Genomic DNA, 22,513 nt, shown 5'->3' with positions numbered 1-22,513 from the left:
CGAGACACTGCCCCTGCTCCCCTGGGAGAGCAAGACAGTAAACAAATAAATAGGGGAATTCCAGATGGTGATAACTGCTATGAAGGAAATAGGTTGGCTATACTAGAATATAGCCCCCAATCTTAGCCCTAAGAATAACGGTGTGGAGGGGGAGTTGGGAGATAGGGGTGATTGAGGTGGGGCTCTTTAAGGAGGTGACATTTAACCCAAGCCCTAATGTCTGAGAATGACCCAGTCTTCTGAAGAAAGGGGGAAAGGGTACTTCAGGCAGAGACCAGCAGGTCCAGAAGGGCTGGAGGGCAGACCAAGGTTGGCACATCCTGAGACCTGACAGGTGAGTGTTGCTGATGAGTACCAGCAAGAGTACAAAGGCACTTGGACAGAATGGCAGGTGTTTTCACTTTAAGAGGGAATGGAAGCTACTGGCGTGACACGATCTGATGGGCATTTTAAAAAGATGGCTCTGGCTCTGGTGTGGAGGACGAGAGAGATCGGGGAGGAGGCTGCAGCTCAGAGGGGAGGGCTTGGTTAAATCACGTGAGATGGGAAAGCACTTTGTAATATATAAGGTAGTGCAGAAATATTAGCAACTTCCACAAATAGTTCCTTCCAACTTGAGTACTCATCTGTGGTTCAAAACGCACGTAATACAAATAGGTCTAACCTGAGGCTGTTGGGGGAGTACATTAGCCAGAGCTTCGTGGATGAAAGGTTCAAATCCTCATTTTCTTTTAACTGGCGGCCTTTGTCAGCCTTCATTTTTCTCACTGTAAAGTGAAATAATAAGGATACTTACCTCATAAAGATGTTGTGAGGCTTCAATGGGATCATCTGTGGGCAGAATTTAGTTCAGTACCTCGTTGCCCCTAAATTAGTGCTTAATCAATCTGATTTATTAATTAGTGCTTAATTAATCTCTCTGATCTTCAATTTCTTCAATAAAGGTTCATAAAACTTTGTAAAGTTATAATGGAATCAAGTATAAAAAGCCCTAATCCAAAACACGTAGCACCCAGCAGGATCTCAGTATATAGAAGTAACTAAATGAACAGAGTATCAAAGCTGGAGGCACTGTTGATGTCGCTATGCTAATGTCAGAGTAACCAAGACAAAATGGTTTACTTTCTACAGGTCAGTTTTACAATAATACTCCTAGGATATAAAACAATTTTTTTCTCTAGTAAATTACATTTAGTCCAATGACTTAACATGTTAATGTCCCCTCCATCCCCTCACACAAAAATAAATGCCACTTATACCCTCAACAGAAGTGTTGCAGAACTTTCAGTTTCGAGTTAGCATCTGCTATTTCCCTGGGTTTCTGCTACTGAATGCCAAATCGGTAATTATCATTGAGGATGGAAACCCAAAGAAAGCTAACGTGAAAATGATTGTTTCTAAGTTGAGAGCCTGGAGAAAGCAGCCTTCATCATTGAACTTCAGATCCAATTCAATTAAAGAGACACTCTCAGTAAATGGCTGAAGGTTCCAGAAAAAAAGGATAATGTCTTTATTCTTTAGGTGACTAACACAGTGCTTTAATCCACTGAGGGAACTCAAAGTGCTTTCATTGAACAAGTAGATGAATAATAAATACATATCCATATGTCGATTCAGTGCACTGGCTGAACTTGCCTGTCCTGCAGTCATAAGTTGGAACTTAATTCCCAGCATGATGGTTTTGGAGGTGAGACCTTTGGAAGGTGATTCGGGTTAGTGCCCTTATCAAAGAGGGCCCACAGAGATCCCTCACTCCTTTTCCACTAGGTGAGAATGCTGTGAAGAGTGCCCCTCACCAGACACCAAATGTGCCTTGGACTTCCCAGCCTCCAGAACTGTAGGAAATAAATTTGTGTTGTCTATCAGCCACCGAGTTTATGGCATTTCTATTATAGCAGCCCAAATGAACTAAGACAAGCCCCCTCTGAAGCCACCTGCAGAACCCCAAGAACTGAATCCTACTCCTCTTGTACCCTGGGTTACTTTCTATCCCCTTACCACTAAGCCCATACTCACTCAAAATCGTTTTGTGAAAAAATATTTTTAAAAAATTATAAAATATACATGACATAGAGCTTACAATTTTAACCATTTTGAAGTGTATAGTTCAGTGGAATTAAGTACATTCACATCGTTGGGCAACCATCACCATCCTCAGCTCCAGAACCTTCTCATCTTCCCAGAAACCCATTCAACATGAATTCCCTATTTCCTCCTCCCCCCAGTCTGTGGTGACCACCATTCTTGTTTCTATGAGTTTAACTATTCTCGGTACCTCACATTAAGCACTTTTGTGATTGGCTCATTTCACTTGACATGCCTTCGAGATTAATTGACGTTGTAGCATGTACCAAAAGTTCCCCCTTTTAAAGGCCTAATTCTATTCCATTGACTGTATAGGACACATTTGGTTTATCCCGTCACCTACTGATGGACAAGTGGGTTGCTCCCACCTTTTAGCTATTGCAAATAATGCTATGAACATGGACGTGCCAGTATCCGAGGTCCGGCTTTCACTTCTTTTGGGTAGACATCCAGAAGTAGAACTGCTAGAACATATGGTAATTTCATGTTTAATTTCTCAAAGAACTGCTGTATCTTTTTCCAGAGGCCGCACCATTTTACAATCCCATGAGCAATGTGTAAGGGTTTGAATGTCTCCACATCCTTGACACTTGTTCTTTTCTCTTTTGATGGCGGCGAATAATGGGTGCATCTGATTCCTTCTTAAAGAGCACTTGAGGCAGCCATTATCAATAAATGAAAGTTGGCGAGATAAGCCATTTGTTATTTCTAAACTGTGATCATGAGATTTTTACTTTCACAGTGAAATGACTACCGATGGCCAGTGTTGCTGGGGTTGCATACATGGCTCACTGTTTGAAATGCAGTGGGGCAGGGGTGAGTGGAAAGGACACCAGGTTTGCCAGGTGGGGGAGGACAGGCCTGAGAGAGGCTCTTCATGAAACAGAGACAGTATGAGATCAGTACCAGGCAAGTCACCAAGAACTGGGGGTGGGGGAGTGAGGCCTGTCCCCAAAGTCTTGCCTGAGTGATGAGATTTCTTTTCCTTTTCTTTATTCTGTTTTCTTCCCTCTACTTTTTCCTTCTCTATTGCCTATGAACCCATGCTTTGAAAAACCCATTTTGTAAACAAAGAAGATGGAATGTACATTAACTATACATTATTTGCTGGCATGTGGATGAAATCTCTCTGTAAGTATACATGTAAACTAATTACAGTGGTTACCTGTGGGAGGGGAATTTGGAGCATAGGAGACAGGGTGGGAGACTTCTTATATAGTATATCCTTTTATTAAATTTTCAATTATGGAGATATAGTCCACCATCTTACTAATGTGCATTCCTGAGCCACAGAGACCAGAAAGTTCCAACTCTTTCCCAGACCCCTCTGAAGCTGGGAGTCAAGAACAAGGTGCTGACAACCGATGGATTTCATGGGATGTGGAGTGGACGGTGAAAGTGAATGACCACCACCCTCCTGCTGCTTTGGGCTGTGGCTGCTGGCAAGCAAGGCCATGGGTGTTGAGAGGCAACTGTGGAGCAGGTGGCAGCAGCTGGACACTTTGTTACTGTGCCCACTCACCGGCTGCCAGGGTGCAGCTAGAGACAGTAACAGTGGTAGTAACAGGACTTTCTGATCCAACATGCTGATCTTTGGATCACAGCTACAGTGGTGATATTTACCTCAACAGCTCCAGGAGCAGCCTCCTGACTCCCCAAATTTCTGCTTAAGGGAGAGGTTGGAGCTCCCTTGGCATATGGGCACTGCAGGTTTCTGGAATGTTCTGGAAGTTGTTCCTGGAGATCTGCTGGGGGCTCACTCCCCTCATCCTTTCAAAGATTCTGTAAGTATTCAGTTTCTCATTATTTCAGTCCGTTTAAAATACCTACCATGATTTCTATTTCCTACAACGGAATTGAAAGGGAATATAAAATTATTTTTATATAAAAATTAAAAATGAAAGTCATCACTAAGAAAATATTCTCAAAAAATATTTCTGGAGCAGTGTGCGACCAAAGATGCTTGGACTTTATTTGAAAAAATTATCACTATCTTGGTAAATCATAATTATTTAATGAGTACTTCTTGGCTTAATAGATGAGGAAATTAACACTTACCTGACATTAGAAATAAATGTCTCTGTGACTCCAAGTTGTGTGTGTGTGTGTGTGTGTGTGTGTAGAGACAAGACATAATTTCCAAAAAAATCTTAGAAGCAGAAGACCATTTCAAATATTTCTTGTTCTTTGCTTTTATTTAACTCAAAATAGCTAATAACATAAACATTAAAAAATATTTCCAACCCTTGACTATTCAGTTATTTTTGGTTGATTACAATTGATTTTTTAGTTCTTGCTTGTTTCCAATATGTAGTAATATATCTATAATAAATATATCTCTAAAAGTTTGCAGCAGACTTTAAACTTGTATATTTATATCCTAATCAAATAACATGATTTAATAATTAGTTTTGAATCTAAATATACTTCTTCTACACAGCTCATTAAAATGAATCATCATAAATAGTCTAACAATTAATTAGTTTTCAATGAAATGTCTAAATACAGCATATACATACAGGTTGCATATATGCTTATATTCTTTACTACTCAAAAATGAAAGTCTGGAAGATGTACAGTGGAGTCATATCATAAACACATTCAGTTTACATTAATTCAAAACACGACATCAGTGGGAAAAAAAAAACAAACGGTAAGGAAAATAACAGTAACTCCCGTGACAATACCACCTATTCAATGAATAGACGCCCTTGATGAAACCAAGTTGAGTGTTGTCACTGTGGTGTCCCCTCAGTCACTGGCAGTTCACATTCTGTTTCTTAGAGGGCAAGCATCTTGCAGGGGTTAAGAGTGATTCTAGTGTTTAAAGCCATATGTTTTCTGTACAAGATAGCCCTTAAACAAACACCAACAACTTCAACTGGACTTCAATGAAAGAAAGAGTCATTTCTTCCAAAATGGGAGGAAAATCTGGTCGTGGTAGCTGGACAGATTTTCAATATGGTGACTTTCTAAAGGACTTTCAAGAATAATTCTGACACCCCATTACATCTACCGTACTGGCATTAGATGCTAAGCCCCAGGTATGACGTGACTCCACTGTAATGTAAATTTAAAATGCCATGGTTTAAAAAGTGCCCTACTATTGTCAGCATCATTTAATTTCCAGTTTAGTTCCTTCCTCACAGTTAGCAGTATGTTTCTGTGATGCTCTCCTGGAGCCAGCACTTCAGAATGCATCTATCACTGGCCGAGAAAAATCTCATAACGGAAAGATTAGTGTCACAAAATCTGAACACAAAAGCTACCAGAGTTGATCAGTCTCAGTACAATTCAGGATGAGATTTTCAATTAGCAAATGGTGCCGGAGAGTCACTTCGTTTTGTCGCACTGGGTGCTTCCCGGGGATCTTCTACAGCCTCCTTTTCTTGGGTTTCTAAATTGGCAGCTACATTCTACTTCTTAAACCTTTGCCCTTAACCTCAGCACATCCTGGTTCAGTTTCTATTTTTAAAAGCACCATTCTAATGGAAATGTCCCTGCCCTGAATTAAGCTGGGACTGGATTTTACCACTGGCTAGAGCCGTTATGTCATAGAGTTTAGGTTAATTTGGTAGATATCGATTTCCTTGACTACAACTTTCAAAGTGGCCTCAGCTTCTTCTGGCCATGCAGGCTTTCTACCTGGGCTGTAGGTGAGGGTAGAATATCCCATGGAGAACTCCTTCAATAACCACATTTGGAAAATCTGAAAAAAAAAAAAAAAAAGGAAAACTGCTTTTCTTATGTGCATCAGTAAAACATCATCGCAGCCCGCAGATCCTAACAAGGGAAGGCCCACCGTGGCCTAGGAAATCTGCATCGCCATGCACTTTGAGTTCGAATGTGCCATCCGTCATACGGTTCCGCCTCGAGTCACTGTGGTGTGGCACCGGGCGCCGCAGGAAAGCACGGCCAGATTTGTAGCTTATTGATTTGAGGGATGTTCTAATGGTTAATGCTGCTAGGCCCCAGCTCTTTATCTGAATGTTTTCTCACGAGGAAGATGGATTACACTGGCAATTCAATTTCTAACAAAATCTCAATATACTTGAAGGAATTCCAAGATTTCTACTGGGAATACTTGGCTGCAGTTTTTCCATTGTGGTTTACAGCGGCTAGTTTGGTTCACGCTGTCTTGAGTATGCTTGTTCTATTACGCTGGCTTCTAGAGAGCAGGAAGATGGGGGCCTTCTTCTGAACTTAAAAGGGCAAATTTCTGACAAAAGCCATCCTGTCAAACTTGAGAAATCAGCCGCATTTTTATGGGAGATACAAAGGAAACCCAGAGCTGTACGGTATGTAGTACCACATTCCAGTTATCAGGGCAGGTAACATATGAGTGCACCACTTGAACAGGGGAACCAACTGATCTCATGGCTCGGAAGTTTATTTTCTAAACTTCAATCTGCACATAAGTGTACCCAGGATTTATGCTAAGGCCAACCACTTGAAATAAATACATTTATACGGAAATTAAGTGGTCCAATACTTGAAGACAAAAAAATAATACCTTCATTTATTAATCCAACCTCTACAGTACCTAGTATGTGAAGACACTAACCAGGGGTTTGGACCTCATGGGGGAGGGCAGAGAGGCTCCTGGAGGACAGGATTCGAAAGAGGGAGCTAAGTGGGTAAAAATTCTGTGCGGGGAGGGCGCCTGGAGGGTACAAGACCTAAAGGAAGGCTAGGGTAGCAGGAGGAAAAGCTGTGAGGAGGCCTGAGGGTGGGGAAGGGGGTGGGCAGAGGGGGTGCAATTTAAGAATAGACAGGAATTCTGGCTTTTTCGGAAAAGCAACGAGAAGCTACCCAAGGATTTTAAGCAGAGTGAGACAGAACTGAATTGTGTTTTGAAAAGATGACTCTGGCTGCCATTCAGAGACTGGACTGAAGCAAGTTCAAAATAGTGATGGATTCGACGTGACTGGTGAGGCATTTCATAACAGTACCTACCTAGCAGGTTGTAAAAGTTGATGAGTGAAACAAAGTGCTTGCGCCTGAGCATGGCCCACAGTAAGCACCAGCTATTATTACAATGTACCAAGTACTGGCTAATTACTAGGAATATAAGTAAATGACAGACCCCACCCATGCCAATGGAAATGACATACTAATCAGAGACAAAGCAAATGAATAAACAGATAAAATATATTTTAAGAATATCTCCAATACATGAATATTCAATTATTTTTGGTAGGTGACACTTGATTTCTTAGTGTTTGCTTTTATCCAACATGAAGTAAAATAATATTTTCTAAAACATATCTTTAGAAGTTTATAGGACTTAAACACCTGAATATTTAAATCCCAATCAAAAGCAGTGATTTAACTAATTTTAATGCTAAATGTATTTTGCCCACACAGAAGTGTATTGACACCTATAGCCATATGAAGCTGTTGATTAACTTTCAATAAAATGTCCAGGTAGGACATGTTACATCCATTAGCATATATGCATTTATCCTTTGCCACATAAAAGTCTATTGGAAGGTTAGTGAAATTACATCATAGCATATTTAGCTTAAGAAGATTCAAATAAGTTCAGCAAAAAAAAAAAATACAAAAAGAAAAATAATGTTAAATACATTGGGTAATTCTGTGGCACTGGAATAGGTCAATCAGGGGTTTAAGGGCAAAGAAAATAATAAAGCAGGCCACCGGGCCGGAGCGCGATGGTGCAGCAGCTCACTGCGAGGGTCGCCGGGTGAAGGGCATTCCTGGCAGAGGGGACAGTGCAGGCCAGGCCCCGTATTCAGTGCTGAGCACATGCCCAGGGCTGGAGATTTAGAGGGTGAATAAAACAGAGAGAGAGAAAAAAAGGGAGTGAAGTTTGTGGTCACTGTTATAACAGAAGCAAACTGGGTGCTCTGATACAAGTGAATGAAACAGAGGTATTTTATAACAAGGTCCATGCACTAGTGACCAATGATGAGATAATCAGAGGTAATTTTTCCCTTCCCGGTTCCACTCCCCTCTAAACTGTGAATTTTGGCTTCACTGGATGTATGATTTAATACAATGTCCATTATTGTTTGAAAACTCGGAAAATGATCCTTGCCTTGGTTTCCCATCAGTGAAAAGGAATGTGGGTTAAGATAGGTTTTGTTGGTTTTCATTTATTTGAAAAACATTTATTATGAACTTAAAAAAAAAAGTGAATGGAGTAGAGAGGCTCGTGGAGACTACTTGACAGGAGAGTCAGCGAAGGCTCTCAGAAGTGGCACCTGACATGAGTGAGCCAACGATGTGCGGGGACAAGAAGAGGAGGGTTCCCCAGGAAGAAGAAACAGCAAGTGCTCTGAGTGGGAAAGGAGTTAGTACATTTGTGGCTCACCCCTCAAGATGCCCCATGAGGCTGGAGCAGAGTGCGGGAGGGGTCCCAGAAGGAACATGAGCCAGGGCCAGACCACGGAGGGCCTCGTAACCATGGTGAGAGCGTGGTGCTCAGGGGAGGAAGGGCTGGAAACCATGCGGTCACTCAGCTGTCTACACAAGGTGATCAAGGCCACAAGCAAGGAGGAGATTATTAAAAAAATAAGGTGTCATGAGAGGAGAGAAGTGTCTACGACAGCCTTCAGGTGAGCTACCGGAGAGCGGAGGGACAGTAGAAAAGTGAGAAAGCCAAGGGAAGATGATGTTTGAAGGGGGAGAAAGGGCTAAAGCTGGTAGGAGGTCAAGCAACAGGAGGATCTGGAAATGTCCGCAGAGCTTAGAGCACTGTGGTCGCTGGAGGCCTTGACAAGGGTTGTTTTAAATTTCCCAGAAAAATCAAAACAAAGGCCGAAGAGCATATGCTACAAGAATAATATTTGATTATTAGCATTTCATAAGAGAATACTGTTAAATTATTAGAACTTTAAAGATCTGCTAAAATATTTCCATGTCCATATCCGTATCCTCTGGAACGGTAACCTTAACATTTTGTTCGGAGACGTGATAACAAAATGTGAGGCGAGCAGAATTTGTCTGTGAATTGAATGCTGAAGCTCTGCAAGACTACGTCACTAGTACAACACTTTTAGGGCAATGGCAATCTGAGTTATGAAATTGGGTTGCCCCGAATCCCATGAAAATAGATCTTGCTCTATGAAAGTATTTACAAAAATATTGCTAGAATGGGGCAGAAAAACAACAGCACTGCTACCGGCATCCCTTGCAAACTCAGTGTTACTCCACACGGAGTTCCTGTCCATCAGTCTGTGGCTTTCATTTATTCTCAAACAAGAATTCCCAAGTCATTCATCCACACCGATATTCTACAACTGATACATACTTCTTACTCTTTCTAACTCCAGACATTTGCCCCCTGATGTTCTTTCCCAGGAAGTTCCTCCTGTTCTTCATTGTCAAGCCAGGTATAGAGCACATGATGTTTAATAAGCTAGATAAACTGCATTGAAGGGTCATTAAATATCTTCCCTCTTCCATAAAGTATCCTAGCTATTTTAGTCCACAGTGATTATTCCACTCTCTATACTTCTATAGGAATTTCAGTCAAATGCACAAAATATGTGAGTATAAACAATACCTGGGAAATGTATTTGTGAAACTATTTTTAAAAGATAATAAGAATACTTTATAAAGCATTGCCCACTTAATCTGGACAAGGTTACATTATGAATATTTGTTAAATATAACATTTTGTTAACATAATATTAACTGATATAACATGCATATTTGTTAACATGGGAAGCACATGCTAAAGACAATGATTCCTATGAGACCACATTATTACAGAGCAAGGCCAGCTCTCTCCTGGCAGGGTGCTAGGAACAGTCCCTCAGCAGAGCAGCCTGCATCCCGGCCAGCCTTCTTTCAATGACAGCCAAGTGGGTGATCTGAGTGCGTGCACCCCCCACTACACAGAACAGTCCCCTCTCTCTTGCTGGGAATAAGATTTTATTGTCAGAATGTAAGTATGGTTTTAATGGGTAGTTTATCTATTGTTATTTAGCTGTGATGCTATTTAGTTACTCTCAGAAGCAAAGGCTGAAAACTCACTATATACAAAGAGCACAGAAGGAGAAATCAGGTAACAAGGGGCTCACCCAACAGCCATGTGGGACAGGGCAAGGCAGGTGCCTCCCTGAGCCCCAGTTCACTTACTAACCAATGATGATACCTACTTTACCTTTTTCATAAGGTTGTTAAGGAAATTAAATGAGATGATGTCTGAGAATGTACTCGTGAAGAGGTGATAATGGAACACTTTTGAAAGGGACTAATATAAATTTCTTGGCACAAAGAAAGGATTCGGTCTAATATATTGATTAATTTAAACTTAAATTATTCATTATATTTTAAGTATACAACTTCTAAAAATATACATCTGACCATCAAAGATGCTGTAATCTAAATGGAAATGGAGATGCACAACCAATGTATACACACAGCTTTTGGAAAGAAGCATTTTTTCAAAAGGACAAGAGCCTTGGATTCAAACACTAGCATCTGGATAAAAACAACCAGAGGCCAAAATAACACCACCAAAAATAAAAAATAAAAAAATAAAAAAATAAATAAAGGCAACAAATATCTTTTTTCGTTATTACTCTAATTTAAAATAGCCTGGTAAGAGAGAAAGAAAAATTATATTTCCACCTAAGGCCTACTCCAATTAAAATTCTGAATGTCTCTTCCACCAAGAGCGCTGGTTTATTGGCAGATTATTAAGCCCCGGACCAACGACTCTCTGTTAGACCTGTATTAAAAACGCGGTTTATGTGGTGCAGGGTCAGATCAGTAAAGAGCTGTTAGCAGATGACAGGTTTGATTACCGCTGGCTGCAGGCAAGACGTATGGATCCCTGAGGAACAGCAGCACCGGCTGGTGGGACAGTTTGCTGGAAAGGTCAAGAACAGGCATGTCAGCATCAGGGGACGACGGTAAACAGAAAACACTACAAACTAGCTTTGAGGGGATCAAACTGCTGTGCAGAGGCGTCTCGAGGTCTGCGTATCTCACTGTGTGGGCGAGCAACAGCAGGCAGAGTTAGGGGGAACAACACTACGCTCATCTCCCAACATTTCTTTGTGGAATTTGAAGTAGATATACAATCTATACAATAAATCACTGCTGGAAGGTGTTTTTTTTTCCTTTCATTTTCTAGTATGATTATTGATAAAAACAGTGTTCTTATTATTTGTATGAAACAAAGTAGGGCTCTGATAATTTCACTCCTAGATGGAACTGGTTACTTGTGTAACTTCCTATCAAATATTTATTATTTTAAGATCAATTTCCCAACAAAGGTTTTCAAGAAAATATGACTTGAAGCACTTATACCCTGGTAACTAAACATTTAACAAAACCATGGTCCTTTTCTTGAGTTATACAGTGTAACTCCCAAATGACTACTATTAGTTCTTACCTTGACTCTTCAGATTCTGTCTCATCAAAAGATCTAAAATCATTTTTTTAAAAGAAAAAGAGAAAGCCATATAAGTTGGGTCAATGTTGATGCCAGCAAAGGAAAACATAGCCAGTATTCCTAAAGCTCTAAGCTGGGAACTATTTTGAAACGAGTTAGGTGTTTTCAAAGAGTCGCCACATTGCTGATGCCGCTTCCTAAGGAATCTTAAGACTGCAATACTCTTGAACTTCAACTTTCCTAAAGATCATTTTAAAATCCTGTAGTTTTACTTCTAGATTTATATAACGGAGAAATGGTTTCACTCATTGCCGCTTCCCACATCTCTTCTTCAAAATACACAACTGCCTATGAACCCCGACCTCCCAGTAAAAGCACACAAATTAGAACAGGACACACTGACAATGCCTAGTATTTGGTGAGCAGGGTGTAGAGTCCTTGCTCTGGGGTGAGGGGGCTGTGACAGGTATTTGCAACCTCTCACTCCACAGATGGCTGGGTTTAACAGGACTTTGGGTGTGGTAGCTTGAACATCTTAGTCAGTGTGGGTCTATCAGGCAGTTCTGAAGGCAGAGAGAAAAATGGATAAAACCACCTTCTCCATTTGAATATGCAGAGAGTTTGAGATGATGTGTTTGTCTGTAAATGGATTTACCATGTCAGGGATGTTGCTGACCATGTTCAGTACTCAGCTTAACACAAGTAAGGTGCACAGGGCTGGGTGAGTGGCTTCTTTCTGAGTTAATTCTTCAGAACTTTTCCCAATGGCTGATGATATCAAATGCCTGGTCCCTTGGTAGACAGGGGTCAGGACCGAGAGCTGGCTTTAGGAGTCCCTGAGGGAGGGCAGCAGGACACTAGGAAGAAAGCAAAGGCCAGAGCTCTGCCAGCTACAGCGAGGGAGAACTTCAGGAAAGCTCCACTCTAAAATAAAAGGACTTGGCTAAATTCATCTCTAAGATCATTTATAGCTTTAAAGTTATATGAATATAGGTGTGCCAAGGGGATATAAAGACTTTGCTCAAGTGTGCACAAATTAACATATTAGTCCCTAAACAGGATATCTAGATTCATAATTCCCATCATGTAACATTGCTCCATATAATAGCATAATTTAAAAAGTCAGTTCCTCAAGTATAAACATGAATTGCTGAGCATTGGTTACTGGGATGCAATGTGGGGATGAGGCCTCAGGAGGAATTTCTTTGACTACAGCAGGGGTGAGCATGAGTAAGCGCTGCCCCAAGTCAAAGACTGGGTGTGGTTGGGCTGCTCCTTCTGGCACCACTGTGGTATATTTGTTGGGCCAATAAGTGACTGGAGAGTACCGGAAAATACATGCTCAATAAGTAAAAAACAATTCTTACCCACAACTCTCTGCCTTTGGTAGAGACGGCAAGTGCCGTATGTTTAGGAAATCAAGAAACAGTTTGGGAAGTTCTTCATTTTCTAAAATGACAGCCTGTGAAAGCAGAAAACAGATTTAGAAAGTAAAGTTTGCTAGGCAATCAATCAAATGAACTATTTCAAAAAGTCATAACCATCCATCAAAGTTGTTAGCAGCATCGTTCCTCACCATCACTGTAAGGCGTGGTCCCCATTTTACCCGCCAAGAATTCAAACTGACATATTTTATTCAGTGTTGGCAAATGCTCTCTTTTATCTATTCTTTCACCTGAACAATATTTAAGAAGCAACTACTATTCAGATGCTGATAAGGGGAACATAGTGGGGCACCTGGTGGACACAGTTCCTCCTTCATAGAAATTCTAATCCAGAGTGAGCATTTCAAAAGCCTCGGAACACCAACAATACTGTCACAATATGGACATCCAATTTTCCTCACTGGGCGATAAGGTGGTCTGGTGGTGTGTGTGGGGGGTGTGTGTGTGTTGTGTCTATAAGAGATCACGACTGTTTAGGAAATATTAGACATGGCTTTTTTTAATGGAAGGTTTAGTCAAGGTCCATCCACTAACACCTGTTTCAGCATCAGGATCAACTGACATTTATTGCTATTTGGACAGATCCACTTAAAGGGTCAGTAACAACTTTACCACTAAGTGTAAATCAGTGCATACGCTGAAAAAAAATCTATAGAGTTGTTCCATTTATAGAACTCTGCTAAAGAGCTGGCATAATGGCATAACCATGTTAATTCTCAGATATCCAAATCATGCAATTTCAGAGAGGAATTTAATGGAGAACTACAGAGCGCATTTTTATACATATCTATTTTTTAAAGAAGAGTTGGCCAGAGTGTGTGAACTGATTGCATATTTGTTCCTTCTTTTTTGCAAAGACCATGGAAAACATCAAAGAATGAAATTAATCTCTGAAATTAATCTATTTTCAAGAGTCATTCCCCCCCCCCCAATAAGCACAAGTTGCTTAAAGAGAAATGAGAATAATGGGGAAGTATCATTCACACAGCTGATCAGGATCCGCTCTGCAAGGTGATGATACATAAGGTATTGGGTTGGTCAAAAAGTTCATTTGTTCTTTTTTCTGCACAATGGCTCCAGCAGCGCTTAGCTGTCTTTAACTTCATTTGAAACAATTTTGTTACATTGTGTTGTGATGGCTTTCATATTGGCATGCATTTTAAAAAACTTATCAAATTGAGGAACTTTTGTGTAGCCATTTTAATAATGAAGATGAAGGAAAACAAACATTTTTGGCATGTTATGCTTTACCATTTCAAGAAAGGTGAGAACACAAATGAAACGCAAAAAATGATTTGTGCAGTGTATGGAGAAGGTGCTATGACTGATATCGAATGTGTCAAAAGTGGTTTGCAGAGATTTCTCGCTGGACGATGCTCCACGGTCAGGTGGGCCAGTGGAAGTTGACAGCGATCAAGTACACATTAATAGAGAACAACCAACGTTATATACCATGTGGGGGATAGCTGACATACTCAAAATATCCAAATCAATAAAGTTATTGGTGAAAATGAAAAATGTGTCTTTTATTTTACAGAAAAATACATATGGACCTTTTGGCCAAGCCAATATATAACAAATGATAAAAGTAAGGTTAAATTATGTGCATCTTGTAGATGCATAATTCTATATAATGTATTGTTTTTAGCCATAATTTATATACTGAGCTGCCCATTTCTTACAGGTTTTTGGAATACTGTTACTCAATGTGGGACATATAGGTGGATGAGCGACCACTCACGTTGCCAGTCCTGGTGGGCTGACTTCTGGATTACATTGGTGCTTAACCTCCCTGCTGTTCAGTTCCTAGAGAGGGGTCATCTCAAGAGCCAGTCCTGTCTGGGGCTGTTACTCTTCCTTACACAGACCGTTGTACCCACTGAAGCTTAAGGAATAAACAAGAGAAACAAAGACAGGTGTTTTGGGGTTACAGTTTATTAAGTAGATAAACAGCGTCTATTATCTTAGGCACTGGGATATGGCAGTGAATACAACGGTCCAATAGAGTGTGAGCTGGTAGAGAAAACCAGTGATAAGTAAACAAAACACACCGTAACCTAAACTTGCCTTAAAATGTAGCGATATGAAACTGAAAAACTCTATCACGCTCTATATGTTTTCCCATCCATCCATCAATTCTTCCATCTATCTAAAATGTTTATTCTTTTCTTGATTTTTAAAAAAGAAAAAGAAAAATTCATAGGAAAAAATCCTCTATCTAGAAGCATTACTTGATTACTATTTTAGTTAATTTCCTTCAAATTATTTGACGTTAGTCTGAATTTTTACATTCCTGAGGAAATTTTGGGGGTGCCCAGATCATTATTTCAGTACCCAGAACTCTAGGTTTTAGCAATCATATACATGAAGCTCCGCGGAAATTTGCCTTAACACAAGTGGTAATGATTATCTACTTGTTTTCTAGATGTCAGATTAAGAGTAACATAATACCTATTTGAATAGTAAAGCTTAATGTTGTAACAAATACAGAGCTGTTCACCCAAGCAATAGTTTTAATTATGTGTACAAGTGGTAGTTTTCAGGTTAAAAAAAAAGAGGGGGGTGGATAACGTTCTTATCTTCACCCCCACCTTTTAAAATAAATTAAATCAATAACAAGTGTGGGACACTTTTAATGACCTGAACTACTTAATTTCCAGGATCTTTAGACATGTCATCCATCACTGCAGTATGGAGGAAGACATCTCTTGAGTGTTCAGGGGGTTACTCTGGTTTTATTAATGCAAGATTTAGGGAATTTTAACAAGGTGAATTGTTTATTTGCCTTGACAGATTGGCTTACAATGCACTGGCTACATCTCCAGCATGATCATTAATGACAAAAGACAGGAAAAAGCTGTTTACACTGCAACACCAGGACAGGAATTAATCCTGCTCAGCCCCACCCCCCCCAAACAAAATATTTCGAATAGGTGATTGCATTGTTTCAGGTAAGATATACTGGTTTAAAAAAAAAAGAGAGAGAGAGAGAGAGAATGTGGAAAACTCCAGAATTTTGTGAGCATCTGTGTTGAATATTCACTGAATATGATCAAATAAAAATTTCCATAAAGCAATGACCAATACAGATTTTTGTATTTATAGTTATCAAGAAAGTGGCATTGAGGGCTAAGTTAAACATTAAGCTTTGGAGTAGGAGTGTTCCTTAAACTCTGCTAAGAAGGCTTTTAGGAAAATAATTAATATTTAAACTCAAGCAGAGATATAGTATAATATAGTTTACCTAATTAAATATGATATGTACAAATGAATTACTGTTATGAATTAGTAGAGAGATGCAAAAGAGAAATTAAATTAGTTCAACCAAATATTTTGGTTCATAAACACATGATCTCATTCCATGACAGACCCAACAGTGAAGTAGCGCCTCAGGACTGTTCCATTTTACATCTTCAGTTTTTTCAAAAGCTTTTGCTCAAGAAGAACCACTCCTTCTAGTAGCTACAGCCTGGGGCCAACCCACATGCTTGGGACTGCAGTCTGGTCTAAATCATCCAACTTTATTTTAGAGATAAACTTTTAATTTAAAAAAAATTTACATTACAGTTTTGAATATCAAATCCCATTGTTTTAGCTTGCTTCTCTTTTTTTTGATCAATCTTCAATGACTAGTCATTTTCATTCTTTAGAGAGGCAAGTAGGTGGCTTTAGAGCAAGACATGGGCTTGACCCAGTCTACCTTAGAGGTTTTTGGGAAGACTGGATGATGTCTCCAAGAGTCTTTGGCACACAATTACCATTCAGTAAGTGGTAATCCTGTTTCCTTTGACTCTTTTTGTCGTCTCCATTCCCGTCAACCTATTTTATCGGTTTTGGAAGTTTGGATTATTGTCCATCTAGCAAACAGAGCTTCTTGGCTCTCAATGATTCATGGATCCCTTTGAAGAGTGGATGAAAGCTATGAATCTTGCTTGTGGAAAAAATACACACACATACATAATGGTGCTGACGGTAGCAGTGGGGAGGGACCTGGGAAGGTCCCTGAGAGCCCAGTGAAGGACACCTGCTTTCAGCTGCGACGTGGCAGGAATGCTGCTGGATGCATTTTTCATTTGGTCTGGGCCCTGCGGCATTGTCCTCCGGCCTGTGCTGCGTGCCAGCTCCCCAAAGGACGTGCCGCCTTCTGGTTTTAGTTTCCTCCTCCTTTGTCAATTAGAACCCCACTGCAGTGTGTGCTGCTTTGCTATTAGAATTCATTAGAGCTTTCAGCTCCGAGTTGTGGTTGAACATGTTTGTCTGCCAGTGAGGCGACCCTGGTGAAGGATTCTTTCTGATAGACCAAAATCTACTGCTGCACCAAATTTAGAAAGTAGTTCATATTCGTGGCTTCTGTGTCTTTTATATGTAACTCTAGACTTCAACAATCTGTGGTGCTGAGGGTTTCTAACATTAGCAAAACATGAAGGAAAATATGGTTTAAACTCTACTACTGCTGGGTCAGAGTATAGCTGATGAGGCACTAGTGCCCCTGTTATGAGAGGGGTAATCCTGAACTGCTGGACAGTGATGGGTCCTAGGCCCAGGGCTACCTAATTGTTTAACTAATAACTCTGACGGCAGAGTTCGGACACTGGAGGCACGTTGGGATGCATGGCTGGGCAACTGATTTATGCAGTGAAACATCAAAGTTCAAAATGAACATGACAATTTGGAGAAAAAGTTGGAAATAAACCCCATGAAATTAAAATTTATAGGTGTAAGTTCTGAGTCAAGTACTATAGGAGGCAGAATTAACTACCCACGTGCAAGGTGGAGAGTAGATGTTTCTGTACAAGTGCTGCTGGTCAACAAGAAGGGTCACTTCAACAAGGTGTAAAATGAGCTGAGCGATCCTTTTCCTCCACTTAATGCAATACTATCCACTTCCAGGGGAAGAGGCCACCCAGTAGTGGGTGCCAAGCAGGGAATGAGGCAGGGGAGGGCCCAGGGGATGTGTGGTCTTTAAGTTAACTAACTGTTCTGCTAAGGAGGGTGAGGATTTTCAAAGCTGCTGGAACAAGAGAAAAGCACTATCCAAACTAGCAGAGAAGGAGTCTCTAACCGAAGCAATAAAACCAGCAAAAGAGGCACGTGTACGGAAAGAGTGGGCATCATAAGAGGTTATAAATATCCTGGGCTCTGAATGAATTTAGTTGCTCTTTCAGACCCGTGCAGACTGGAGATGCTAAAGAATTAACAGAAAAACTCATTAAAGAAATTCCCGTCCAGATTTTCGCTTAGGAAGTGTGTAGACTAAAAATCAGGTTATTGTGAAAATGCACATAGGAAACGGGATTAAATCAAAGAGCTGTAACAAGTGTGTGATATACTATGCAAGAGACCTTGCTACTGGCATATCCAACTCTGATAAATATTAAAACTGGGTAATCAAGAGTCCCTGGGAAAAACCAAAAAAAGTAGAAAGAAAGAAAAAAAGGAAGGAAGGAAGGAAGGAAGGGAAGAAGGAAGGAAGGAAGGAAGGAAGGAAGGAAGGAAGGGAGGGAGGGAGGGAGGAAAAAAAATTCTTTACACAATGCTACTCATTTTCAGAAAAAATACATGACTTTCCTTAAAATAAACTAGATATTCCTTCAGAAATATCACTCTAGAAGAATGGGGGGTGGGGATGGGGGGAGAATATCATGCTCTACAAAAACAGTAACAAAAAAAATCCCAGCACTAGGCAGAAAAACAACAGCATTGCTACTAGCATCCCTTGAAAGCTCAATGTTTACTCCAGAAGGAATGTCTTTTTTATTGAAAAGATGCAATTATCATCATGTAACACAAATCACAAAAAAAATCCCGATTTTACTACCCTATCAGCTTTATAAAATCATGTTCCCAAAGGATACCATTGATTAGTTACACATGTTCTTTCTGTGACACCCCAAATACTTAATTGTCAGTTATCTTTTCTTTGTTGGGAGGTAAAACGCAGTCACAAAATTACAGACGGACTTGTTCTGCCTTCACCTTCTCTAGGTGCCATCATGCAGTGGAAAACGCTGGTAAAATATCACAGGATAACGCCGTCCGACAAGGGAGACATATAAACACTGTAATGATTTCCCACGAGTTTCCATTTTAGAAAATTGTCACTAAGGCGAGCATAAACGGTGACACATCTCCACCGAGGACACGAGGAGATCGAACGCTGGCATTCTAGTTAGGTCCAAACCTACCTAGCAGCCAATTATAACGGAACGGAACGTCTCGTTGAAAACCTGGACAAGACCACTTGGCTAACCTTCCAAGATTGCTGCACAAAGCTGCGTTGTTTTCAATGATTTGATCCTTTTATTCTCTTTTCAAAACATTAAAAAACACACACATTTCTCCCCATTGTCTATCAAGGTTTGTTATAAACTGTAGGGACCCTCTCTGTCACAAAAGCCAGGGGACTGAACTAAGTCAGGAGGTTTCCAGAAGTCCTTAAGACCCTTGTCCTATTCCATCTAAGTTTGGTCTGAAATGTCTGATTGTTGGGGTGACAAAGTTCATGACGGTTTTTCCTTGCCTCACCAGGCAAGAAGCTTCATAACACACCTGCTTCAGAGGTGCAGCTAAGAACAGGGAGGGAGGAAAATCAATACCTCCTCGCTGCAGTAAGTGGGCTGCAGTGTCACTGTCCTCTGGGACCGAAACTACGAGCGCGCAAGGCTTTGCGGTCCTCAGCCTTCCGCTTCCCCACTCCCCGGCACTTGCACACAATTTCACAAATGAGCCACAGTCAAGTTATCAAAGGAACACTTTTAAAAAGCCAGCCAGTAAACGATCTAAGAAGACTCGTGACCTCCAGAAACACACAAATCGGAGGTGCTTCTGAAGAACGTACTGCACTGGACGCCCCTCTTTTTGTAAGATGCTGTTCAAGGCATGTCTGCTCCGGGCCTGGGAAAACTGCAGTATTCAGAGAACTCAGACAGACATGTGCTCTGGTTTCACAGGCCTTTACAGACCATCAGGCAAGAAATCTGAATGTTGACAATGGACTATTAAAAATGGCCAAGAATGTAAAAAGAAATAATGTAATTTGGCTTCAGAACAATTTGAAAGAAGGAATAGCATTTGTGATCCTTTGGCTAAAAGACAAAACTAACCATGGAACAAAAGAAAGCAGAAAATTGACCATCTTTGGAGCTATTTTCATATCAAAATTTATGCTTTGGAATATTTATTTGTATAAAAGTATTGATTTAACACCTACTAAGTATAATCACTGGCACAATGTTGGCCAAATGACCAAGGCCCTGACCTCCTAGGACTTACAGTCTAGTGGGGAAGATGGATAGTGTTCAAATTATCACAGTAATGCATGTGAGACGACAAACTGAAACAGGTGCCTTCAAGGGAAGCAGCGAGCTGTTGAAAGTATTAGTAACAAGGTGCCCTTATTAACCTGTGGGGTGAAGGAAAGCTTCCCTGGGAAGGAGATCGTACAGCTGGGAGTTGAATGAGCTAACAGGATGATAGGAGTAGGATATTTCAGACACAACGCACAGCAAGGTCAAAGGCCAGCGGAGGGTGCAAGCCTGGCATTACAAAAACAGAAAGACAGCCTGTGCCTGAGGAACAAAGAAGTAGGAGAAAGTAAGCCGGCCGGGCTGGGAGGGGCTTCTGGGTCACAGAAGGGATTTTGCTCTTTCCACTCTCTGGATTTGGTGGTACCTGGGTAGTGGTAAGTGGGGTACCTAGGTACACATAACACAATCTGATTTTTATCTTGACCACAGCTGCAGCAGCAAAAGTGTTCCTCAGATCTGGGGGCCATGCAGCAACCCCGCTTTGGCTGTCTCTAAACTGCTTCTGAATCAAGCCACTGAGTCAATGCTAATGCTTGCATTTTCAATTTTGGTTCCTTTTCAAATCTGCCTGGTCTGTTTTTCTTAGAGTCTTGATTTTTTTCTTATGCCGTCAATTATTTTAGATCTTTATGTTGGGTTTCTAGTAAATTGTCCTTTTACTTGTTCTTGGGATTTAACCTAGTTGTTTTGTTGACTCACGCATAGCTGTTTATTTCCTTCTGTGTTTTGTAGTTTTGATTCATGAGCTCATCTTCAGCAGGGTTGTATCTGTGGGATAGGCCAGGCCAGGTCCAAAGTATGTCCCGCACCCCGAGTGGATCTGCGTCTGCTGCTAGGAATCAATCAGCTCCCTAACTGGGATCCTAGGGATATAATCTGTATTGAGCCAATAATTACATTAACTATTTTATATTGGGGGTTCTGAGATCGTGCAGATACTGAAAAAATAAATGCCGAACTCTCACAGAATATGGCTGAGAAGTGTTAGGAAAACGTTGGCCATGCTCAGGGTATGTTTCCTGTGCCAGTGGTCTCCAAAGTGGGGTACAGACACGTGGGCAGTTAGGCAAGACCATTGATTGTGATTCAGGAAAACAAATATTAGAATGTCTATTTTAGATTAAACAAATAATCTTTTTAATTTTTTTAATGTGTGGATTTTTAGTAGTACATGCATATAACTTCCTATTATATGTGTATATATAATCAAGTGTTATTTGCAAACATTTTTTTTTTGATAAGGACACATGGTAGTAGGCCAGTACACTATGCCTCTGACTATAGTTCAGTAGAGTTTGTAATAGCCAGTAAGGCCCAATTTATCCAAACGGCACTATTGAAATAGTCTACCCAGGCCTAGTTTATCCTTTTTCTGAGGGTATAAATCTTTAATTGGAAGTGCCCTTCTCACCACTTTTCAAGTGGCCAACGCCTATTTATCTGTCACGTCTCAGCTCAAGAGTTACCTCCCTGAGGAAACTTTCCCTAAACCCTCAGGTTGGGCTGAGTTAGCTTTTATGGCAAAATTACAGAATCATTTTATATGATGCGATAAATACTGGGTTGAGTCACATTAACTTTCACCAATTTTAACCTACCAAATACGGCAAATCACAGTTTATAACAATGATATTTACTTAATGCCTATTTTGTTCAAAGTTCTTTATCTTATTTAATTTTCACTATACTGTGAGACACTATCACTCTCCAAATTCTACCTGTGAGGAACTTGGGGCTCAGAATAGCTTAACTGCCTATGTAAGATTTCCAGGGCTTAGGAGATGGTCAAGGAGAACCCAGGTCTCACGAGATCCAAAACTACTGATCAACTCATGTATCAATTCACCGAGTCACTCATTCATTCTATAAATATTTAGTGGCATTCACTGCATATGCAACAGCACTGAGCTACATAATTTAATTCTTTTCTTATTGAATTTTATCGGAATCCTTTATCTTTCACTATATACATGTTTCTGCTGTATTTATAAATTTAACTTACCCCATAGATAAGTTTAAGGGAGCCATTGAAATTGACTCCCTTAAAATACATTCCTGATTTTCCTTAGATTTTAAATTTATCTTAACATCTCAACTAATTCTTACAAGTGTATAATGACTCCCAGAAGAACAAAGGCAAAAAATTCCATTAATCTCTGTCCTATATTTTAAAAAATGAAAACAAGAGTAAAATCCAAAATAGTCTGGCTTCATAACATTTCAAAACCTACCTGATAATCTCTGACCAACTCAATTCTTTTTTGACTGGGTACAATAGTTTATAGTCACATTTTATACACTTT

General features: G+C 40.3%; 1 protein-coding gene across 4 annotated transcripts in view; it reads right to left on the bottom strand.

The window, feature by feature from the left end:
• Positions 1-4,529: 4,529 nt before the first annotated feature.
• SNX24 (sorting nexin 24) overlaps positions 4,530-22,513 on the bottom strand; it is a 140,285-nt gene continuing 122,301 nt past the window's right edge. For all 4 annotated transcript variants that reach the window (XM_090279057.1, XM_090279060.1, XM_090279061.1 and 1 more), the window contains 4 exons: positions 12,826-12,920; positions 11,459-11,491; positions 10,866-10,930; positions 4,530-5,794 (listed from right to left, as the gene is read on the bottom strand). In XM_090279057.1, the coding sequence (XP_090135183.1) occupies positions 5,727-5,794; positions 10,866-10,930; positions 11,459-11,491; positions 12,826-12,920 (261 nt within the window). In that variant the 3' untranslated portion in view covers positions 4,530-5,726. The remainder of the gene's footprint in view (positions 5,795-10,865; positions 10,931-11,458; positions 11,492-12,825; positions 12,921-22,513) is intronic.

This window comes from Furipterus horrens, unplaced genomic scaffold, assembly GCF_987537825.1.
Source record: "Furipterus horrens unplaced genomic scaffold, mFurHor1.1.pri manual_scaffold_5, whole genome shotgun sequence".
Taxonomy (NCBI): domain Eukaryota; kingdom Metazoa; phylum Chordata; class Mammalia; order Chiroptera; family Furipteridae; genus Furipterus; species Furipterus horrens.
Note: the sequence above shows the minus strand (reverse complement) of the source record. Positions and strands in the feature narration are given on the sequence as shown.